This window comes from Cariama cristata, unplaced genomic scaffold, assembly GCF_000690535.1.
Source record: "Cariama cristata isolate BGI_N322 unplaced genomic scaffold, ASM69053v1 scaffold20075, whole genome shotgun sequence".
In the NCBI taxonomy this organism is placed as follows: domain Eukaryota; kingdom Metazoa; phylum Chordata; class Aves; order Cariamiformes; family Cariamidae; genus Cariama; species Cariama cristata.
Genome location: NW_009617240.1, coordinates 430 through 10,069, shown reverse-complemented (window position 1 = coordinate 10,069; position 9,640 = coordinate 430). Strand labels below are relative to the sequence as shown.

Here is a 9,640-nt window from a genome sequence, read left to right as displayed (position 1 = left end):
CCCAACCCTCCTTCCCCCAGTAATTTTTATACAGCAAAAAAGCTTTTATATCTTATACATGAATAATGACTTTGAGAATGAGTTTTCCACTATATATATATATTTTTTTTACACAGTTTATTAGAGGTAATTAAGGTACACAGACCTCCGTCAGACACTTCAGCTGGGATTTGTACCCACTTAGTTCTTCTGTTAGGCCCTCCTTTTTCATCTGCAGATCACTTAGCTCTTTTCTTAACGAATGGACTACTTCATAAAATCGGATCTAGAAGAACAAGACATACATTCAAAACTGAGACTAGCAAAACTGCAATCCCAAAACATATCAGCTCAACATTTTATGCCAATAATTCATCAAATGATTTCTAGCGCATACTAGGAATGTGGTTGGGGCTGGGGGAGTGGGAGTGGGGAAATGTTAGAACAAGAACAGTGTCTTTCTTCTGCCTTTGACAGCAGCAGCAAAGAAATAATCAGTTTGTGTTTGGCACTGAATAAAAAAAGGAGAAATAAAGGTAAAGATATACATTTCTGTTCAACTAAGGCAGCTCCCTGTCAGGTTGCCCGATTAAAAAAATCCAGCTGCTAATGGACCATGTGGTCCCACCCTCTTACTTGTGCCAACTCTGCAGCCTATTTGATGAACAGTGTAAAAAGAAAAGAAAAAAAAAGGCAAGCCTATTTAGCAATAAACCAACTTAACCTGCTATCATCCCCCAGGCTAATATAAATTTTTATGGGGTGTGTAGAAATGGAGAGAGATTAGTTTTGTTTTCTGCCAGTTCAGTGTGCTGAATCTGCACCCAGAAAAACGCAAGAGCAAGCACAGGGAACAGGAGCAGCACATAACCAGGGAGAACTCTGACACCCCGTCGCTGCCCCCCTCCCCGCTTTCAGCAGTAACATGTCGCTATACGGGTTCAACTGCATCACGCAACTAAGCCTCTCAAGACTCTACTCTGCCAAATTAACGTTGAAAAAAAAGCCTTGTAAAAGGATTAAAAAAAAAAAAAATATCCATAGCACATACTCCTCTCTTCCCCTACTCCAGTCATAGGCATAGTCTCAGACAAATTAAATCTCAGATTCATAAAACTTCTTCAGAACATTTCTACTGAACAAGAAAAAACAGTAGAAAACACAGTAGTAAAACCACAAAGTCAGTAGTTTAAAAAAAGAAAAAAAAAGAAAAAAGACACAAAACAAAGAAGAAAGCTTTTTTGATATACACCCACACACACGTACACAGAGGTTATTACTCCCAGATTAACTTGATACTTTAAAATGTTTGTTTTGGGGGATGAAAAGAAAAGAATATATAATTAAGTACTATTTTCATGCAAAAGCTACTCCATACCCCCCCATCATTAATGGTTTGTTTGATATACGATTAAAGAAGAAATACAAGCAAGAAAGCACAGCTCAAGTAAGCATTCAAGAGCAAGCTGTACTACATTTCCATGCAGAAGGAAGACAGGTCTCTGTTTTGCTACCTGTAAATAGCAGAAGACAAAGGAAAGTTCCACGTATATTCCATATAACTGACAGCATACAATTCTAAAAAACACAGAAGCCATGGAAATTTGCAATGTGAACATAGGTGTAGTTTGCTTTATACAATAAAGCAAGTGTGCAACATGATTGGAAGATTAGCAGTAAGGCAGAAAAGAGAAATTTTCTAAAAAGCAGTGTGTTTCTTTGGTTTTTGTTTTCAAGTTTTTCCAAATACTGTGCTTGTTGAGAGTTGAAGTTGTTTGAATTTGCTGTACTCAACAAGAGAGCTCCACTTTTCATCCTTACCTTAGATGCAAACCAAACATAAGCCAAAATAGGACATATGCTATAAATTTAAAGTTATTTTTAATGAAAAAAAGGTAAGCTTTCTCAAAATACAGTTGCTATTTTAGATTTTTTAAGATGGTAACAAAGGATTCTTAATTAGTTATGTCTCAGTTTACACACAAAATGAATAAAATTAAGGATGTTTTTTAAAACTGCAAGTCAAACTCAAAATAAGGTATGATAATTTTTTTGTTCATGCTGTGAAAGTTCCAAATGAAAAACTGAACCATCAGATGCTACAGTTAAAACTATAAGCTGTCTTTCTATTCTGGGAAGTGAACTAACTGCATATTATTGCCTTATTTTACTGCTTCATTACTATTTTTTTTCCTGCAGTATTTTATTCCTTCAATATTTAAGGAGTTTTTTTCATGTCCATTTGTGAAATCACATTGGTTCTAATAGGTTTGCATGCAAGCAAACAGTGAAGTTAGTTTTTTGGGTTCTTTCTAACTTCTGAACTGCAATAGGCTTCAACTACTTCCGGGGGGGGCGGGGAACAAACAAAAAAATCTTTAGAAACGTGCATGCAAAGCAGTAAGTACAATTTTAGTCTCTTAACTACAGCTTCCACTGACTACAGTTTCCATCTATCTGGATTCTTTAAGAACTTGTCTGATTACATCCAAAACTGAGCAACTGAATTTCAATCAAATCCTCTTTTCCCCCAACAAAAAAGTGATTACAAATTATTTTTTTTTTCTTTCTTAAAAAATAAGCTGGATTGTCACGAATTGGTAACCATTTAAAGCACTGTGGGGTTTTTTAAACTACACCTAGCTTTTCCCTTAAGTCCTTGTATTTTTACTTCAATTTCCTGAGGAAACCTAACTTAGGCCATCACACCACATTTACTTCCCAAACCACAACAACCCTAAAACAGATTACCCAGTGTCAAACCAAGATGACATGGGATACAAGTATCAAGAATAAACGTGTCTGCACAGCCTTCTTAAGAAAAGATCAATCCCTGGTAAAAAGAAAGTGCAAATGAATGCAGCAGATGAGGGGAAGGTTGTAGCAGAAGTTCAGCTGTTATTGTTATTTAGCTGGCTTGATGGCCAATAACCATACACATTGCTTCTAGCCAAGTCAATACAGCAGAAACAAAAATTACTGTAATGGGATTTCAGAAACAACTGCATATCTTAAAAATTATATATAGATGTGCTGTAAGGGAAAAGTTAACACTTTCTGGGCAATTTAAAAAAAAAACTCTTAGCATGTGCCCACCACTTTTTATGGAAAAGTAGAGTTAAGATAAAAATGGGTGGGTGCAGAGGATGAGAAAGTTGGCTTCTGTTAAATGAAGTTACGTGAAAGTAGTTGCATCAGTTAACTGCCTTCTTAAACAAAGAGCAACTGAGCTGTAGTTAGCAAAATGATGTAACTGAAAGCCACAGCGACTAAAATCTGATCAAACAGAATTCGCAGATACCATTTTTAAACAACTTGGTGAAAAATTTTTACAGGACAGTACACAAAAGGCTCACTTTACCAAACAAATTAAATGATTCAGCTGCTAAGCACCACCTCAACAACCTGCTTAATGCTTTAAAATTTTGCATATACTGTTTCTAAAAAAATCATTCTTATAAATGGTTAAGAAAAATAACCAAAATTTTTACATATACTTCAAAACAAAAAAGCGTGATTTTAAGAGAAAGACACTTAAAACATCATTTCTCATTTGTCATCATCATTAACATTAAACATTGCCTAGTCTTTGTTCTAACACATTACTATTGCACCCCTTTGTGGAAGAACAGTGAAAAACATCTCCCATTTGTTTTAATTCTAGTATTTTAAAGTTGCAATATCTCTATATACTAAATCTGTATTTAAGCACTTGCAGCTGCTTGTCCAGTATAACAGGTTTCAAATAACGTGCAAGTATTATACATACATTTACTTCTATCCTGGAGAATTGTAAGGCAGTATTTTATAATTTATAAATAGAAAAAAAAGAGTCCAGAAATTTCTTGCTCAAGTTTTCTCTAAGCAGAACTCTTTCTTGCCAAGGAGAATTTTACCCTAATATCAGTAGACTACACTATTAATCTGCACATAGATCTGGAGTCAGAGATTTTATCTGCTTGAGAAACGCACAATTCCTCCTTAGCTAAGCAAAGCAGGAAACAGCATCAAAAAATTACTTTTTCCCTTCAACATCCTTTTCCTAGCCTTCAGAAGCCAAATGGATGCACAAACAGGATATGCAAAACAGTTCTGTAGCCTCCCAGCATCTGTATCAGCTGAATAACTCAAAATAACAATAAATAATCACTGAGCCTAACTGATACTCTCAGGTTCACACTGATCCTGTTCCCAAAAGAAGTTGAGAGAAGCAGCAGAAAACAGGATCTTACTACAGTATATCTTTAGAATGTCTTCTCCAGAAAAAAAAAAATTAAATTAATTTGGCCAAAAAAGGACTTCTTCAAAAGAAAAAAGTGACATGTGTAAAGAGGAAAGGGACTTCACTGAACACATAAGCAGTGGAGTTTCAATCACAGATAAAATTAGCATTTACTGGTTGAACGCACCAGTGTGATGGCTGTTACTCACCACTGCTGCTTCACATCTTTTTCAGAGACCTTTTCTACTCACAAATACAATCTAAGCACTCTAATTGTGCTGTGACAGCTTCACTTAAAGCAGCAAACAAGGTTATTAACTCCTGGTATCTGTCCTGTCTGGCTACACAGTCTTTTGTACTGACTGTCAATGAACTCCTGAAGTCCTGGATCTTCCTGGACACCAATTTGAAGCAGCTGACATGCATTCCAGTTCATGTTTAAAATCTGCTTTTTTGACCACGGTGGTGCAGGAATAAACAAAAACCCCTCAAATACTTCTCCAGAGGGCACTAGGTACAGAAGACAGCTAGGAAGTAATAATCTACTAGGCCTCAAGCTAAGTGTTCTTGTTTATTACTCAGAGCCTTAAGATTTTCCTAGTACTTTCTAAAAGTCCAAGTTTTAGAACTTTTAAAAAGATGTTCCCAAGAACATCCCTTAGACAAGAATGACGAGTTTTACTTCTCTGTACATATCTAGAGCACAGTATACTGTGACTGTCATCTAGCAAAAGAACTCATTTATGCAGCACTTACACCTCAACAAAGACACTAAGCTTTTTCACATTACATTATTTACAGCTTCCTTAATAACTAGCTCTATAGATAAGTAGAATGCTAATACTTTGGTGAATTCAGGTTTACATGTCTAAATCCTCTTAATTCTCAGAAGTGAGCCAGGATGCTCTGGACATGTCCCACAGTCTGTGAAGGCATTGTCTTTTTATTGCAAGCAGAGTACCCCCCTGCCCCTCCATCTACCCATAAACCACAATTAACAAACTTCTTAAATCAAGAAAACAAGTCTTAAAGTATACTTTAAGGTACACTTTATCTCCTGCATTTATTCAGATAGGAAAGGGCCAGCATAAGGGAAAGGTAAGAGATGTTTGCAAGAGCCATCTCAACTTGTGGTTCTGGCAAGCTGAGTTTCAAATTCCTACTTTCAGCCTGCTGTATTTTGTATCATCAATGTGTGCCCACCATTTAATTATAACACCCCATCTGCTTAACCTTCTTAAAATACATCAGCAGTTCTGCTCTCTTTAAGACATCAGAGTCTGAGATTAAAAGGTTCCCCTCTTTACTGGAATTCAGTCATAACGGACTGATCCAGAAGCACGTCTGCCTTTGAAGGTCCTTCATTTTCCATTGGGGAAGAATAAGAATTCTAGGAATATAAACTGGCTTCTACTATATGCACATCCCTTTAATTCTAAACAAAAGCAATTTACAGCTTGTGGTGGGTTGACCCTGGCCAGAAGCCAAGCACTTATATGGCTGCTCAGTCACTTGCTGCTTCCAGTGGGAGCAGGACAAAGGAGAGAACAGGAAAAATAAAAGCAAGAACACTCAGGTGTCAAGTTTTCTCAACAGTTTCATTAGTGAAGAAAAGAGAGGTGAATTTTAAAAATTAAAAAAAAAAAAAAAAGCCATACAAAGACAATCACTCACCACCTCCCACAAGCAGACAGATGCCCAGCCAGCCTCTGAGCATTAACTAGCTTGGAAGCCACCTCTCCACCTCCTCTTTCTTCCTCTACCCCCAGTTTATATTGTTGAGCATGACATTAGACGGTATGGAATATTCCTTTGGCCAATTCAGGTCAGCTGTCCAGCTGTGTCCCCTCTCAATCCAATGACTACCCGTAACTCACTGGGGACAGGGGGAGGCACAGTGGGGAAGAGTAAGCCTTGATACTGTGCAAGCACTGTCCAGCAGTAGTCACAACTCTGGTGTGTTACCAGTGCTGGTTTAGCCACAAATCCAAAACACAGCAAGATTCAGGCTGCTATGAAGAAAGTTAACTCCATCCCAGCCAGACTCAGGACACAGGTGTATTTTAAACCAATACAAAACACAATACTCACAGAAACATATTCAGGGATAGAAAGCTGGTCTTCAGGAAGAGACTTCAGCTTCTCATAGCAATCATCTGTTAATTCCAGATCTCGTAAGCTACGACGGATATCTCCAGCTCTCTGCCTTAATTGATGATTCGTTTCCTCCAGTTGCTTCTGTCTCAATAAAATAGTTTCCATTTCTTGTTTCATTAGAGCCTGATGTTTTCTTCAAGATTGATTTGAAAACAGATGTTAAGTAGTGAGTAACACAAGTGACAAACTTTCACAATACCCTGGCAAGGGAATGAGTTATGCTCGTTTTGTAGAGGGGAAAATTTACAGAGATATTAGGTAATTAGCACATGAGCGTGTACCACCATGGTTACACAATCATATCAGACACAGTATACATAAAAAGCCAGGAACTTCATAGTCATTGACAATACAAAGCCGAATCAGATAAGTGACAATTAATCCCCACATATGCTGACTTGGATTTATCAATTAGTCTTAATTTACCAATTAAAAGGTTAAAAACATGAAAAAGCGGAATATAATTCCACACAAAAACTAAGGAACTAGTAAATCACCAATAATAGCATTATTAACTTCAATTTGTGTCTTGCCAAGTTTCAGCATATACATACTGTGGTCTATTCCACATACAACCCTTCATTTTCTACCCAGTGTAACATCTAAAGGTGAGGTCCTTAAAAAAACCAAACCAAAACACCACTACACTTAAACAAGCAACTTTACTTACAGCCTTAAAACACTATCATTTCCATTATCACCAGCGACAAGGTATTATATGGCAAGAGAAACTGCACATCACTTCGAGATGTTTCAAAGTGTTATTTTATTTAAATCAAATGTGACTGATCTACTTTTTTGGAGGTCTTAGCTGTTAACTCTTGAAAACATATTCAAATGAAATCATTCTTCAAAATGTAATAATTTCTACATTATTAAAAAAGTAATAATAAAATTACTAGCTCTGCTAGTAAATGGGGATAAAAAGTGAGGTAACAGACAGACAAGCAAAATAATGAAAAGACTGGGGAAAGGAAAGTAGTTTAACCTTTTTAATGTCCATTAATACATTTTGCATATTAGTGCTTTTTTGCTGAGCACTCCTCAGATAACTCAAGTATAGCCAACATAAAAATATTCTACCCTGGTGCAAATAAGCATACAGAATGAGAGACATTTTCCTGACAGTGTAGCTGCTATTAGTTGAAAGACTTTGCTATAACTAATCTCAGGTCTGGCTTCACATCCCTAGATCTGTTCCAGGCTTACTACAGAACATGACTTTGAATTAGTCACATCCTGTAAGCTTCTACATCCTCTACTGTAATATGAGAATATTAAGTAATGCTCTTCCTTCACAGTCCTATTACAGGTGTTAAAATATTTAATTGAGGAAGCAATTTGAAGAAGCCTGCTAGCCTGTCTGTTTTCAGCTGTAAGTTAATTCAAAATGTTTCAGAAAAACAAGGCAAACAGTAAGTTTCTACATCATCAACCAAAAGCATTTCTGACCAATAAGGAATCCTAACTGGATGTGCTAAACATTATCCCCTTACCTTTCCCAAGTCATGCAGGCTGCAGAGTTATTAAAAATTCACTTTAAATTGATGGAAAGTCTTCCCCCTCTACCTACTCCTTTTGCCCTTTACAGGTTTTAAGAACACTCTTACTCCAAGTTCCTATTAAATTTTGAATCCAGGTAACAATAAAACCAAATCCACAAACTTCAGCAAGTGAGAGCTTATTTCACATTTACTTATATGTAAATTGAATATGTAAATTCCATTTTTAGAATGGAAATACTAACATAATCTGCAAAAGAAATCCTATTCTTGCAATTCATAATTATCACTTCCCATTAACTGTCCATGAATTAATCTGAATTCATATTAAGTTTTAAAGACAAAGGTTTTTTGTTCTACTTCCATCATACCTAGCATCTTCTTGCTGTAATGCCAGCTGACTATCCAGTCGTAAAGACAACAGCTGCTTTTGATGGATTGCATCATTAAGCTTCTCTTCCAGCTCTTCAATCTAAATATAACAAATATAAATATAAAATGAAGAAAAGAAGTTACTCTGGTCATTTTTAAAACATATTTGACAAAAAGAACAACTTAAAAGAAAAAAATCGGAGAGCCCAATGTGCTGGGAAGTACAATAATGACTGTCTAATAAGACCTCTAAATACGCTAAGGCTTCATAAAATACATTATGGATTTTTGCCCTAATGAACTAGAATTAAAAAAGACTTCGTTCTACAATTGATTCTTTTCAGCCAAATAGCTACTTGTTCAGCTGGTTTCAAACTAAGTTTAAACTCAAGGCAGTAAGCCAGTGAAAGCCACCATTAGTATACAGTAAGTTGTAAATATTGACTGCACACAAAGATGGCAAAGTTTTTACACCTTTCATAGTTTCATGCATCTTAGTGGAAACTGTACACAACAAAATCTACTACTATTAGCATGCTGGTATATTCTAGCCACATCTTCATTAATAGATCACTGAATAGCATTCAGATGACTTTCTAGTATTCCACAAGTTCAGGTTAAAAACTAAGTTGCTTACATTGGTGACAAAATTAATCATTCTTTCTGAAAGAATACAGATATTTTCACTTTGTTTTTAGGAAATGAAAAACTAATTCGATCCCCTTCATTCATTTAGAATTATAACGCATTGGACAAATCAGTTAAGTTTTATGTATCTTTGTTTCCTCCTTCTCTCATTAAAAAAAAAAGCAAAGTAGGCTTCCAGTATGCAATTCACAGAAATTCTTTTCAGAATGAAAGTTTTCTATCATACCCTAAAAGCACCAGAAACAAGAAAAGATTATATGACAAGAGAAGCAACATTTCTTACCTTGGTCAAATATTCTACTTTCAAGTTGTCTATCATCAAGTTTTTCTGAGATAATTCTATTTTAAGCAGCTGAAGATTATGGAGCAACTCTTTCCGTTCAATCAGCTGCTTAGTGATTTTGACAGTACCGTCTCTCTCTTCAGAGGAAGAAACATCATCAGTTGGTATTGTGGTTTCTAAGCTAATATCTTCAGACTCCAATGAGCTAGAAATGTTTACTTTCCTGATTTCTTTAGAGCTTTTATGTGACATTTTTTTTCACTATTTGCAAAGCTTTTTAAAGTTATACTTCAAGATGAGCCCCTTGAAGAATCAGCTGCAAAAATCAAAACAATTAAGTGAAAGGCCTTATGAAAAATTAACCAGTTAAACAAGACCACTAAGCAATACTACTCAGCATCACATGTATGTATCTTTTTGTTCATCCAAGAAAAACATTTTAAGAATCTCTGAAGAGGGCAGTTGCCTGAGAACTCT

The 9,640-nt window shown here is 35.9% G+C and overlaps 1 protein-coding gene across 1 annotated transcript in view; it reads right to left on the bottom strand.

The window, feature by feature from the left end:
- PIBF1 (progesterone immunomodulatory binding factor 1) overlaps positions 1 to 9,415 on the bottom strand; it is a 119,596-nt gene extending 110,181 nt beyond the window's left edge. Inside the window, exons 1-4 of the mRNA XM_009700467.1 lie at positions 9,164 to 9,415; positions 8,232 to 8,332; positions 6,293 to 6,491; positions 146 to 265 (exon numbers count right to left, since the gene is read on the bottom strand). Of these exons, the coding sequence (XP_009698769.1) occupies positions 146 to 265; positions 6,293 to 6,491; positions 8,232 to 8,332; positions 9,164 to 9,415 (672 nt within the window). The remainder of the gene's footprint in view (positions 1 to 145; positions 266 to 6,292; positions 6,492 to 8,231; positions 8,333 to 9,163) is intronic.
- Between the last annotated feature and the right edge of the window lie 225 nt (positions 9,416 to 9,640).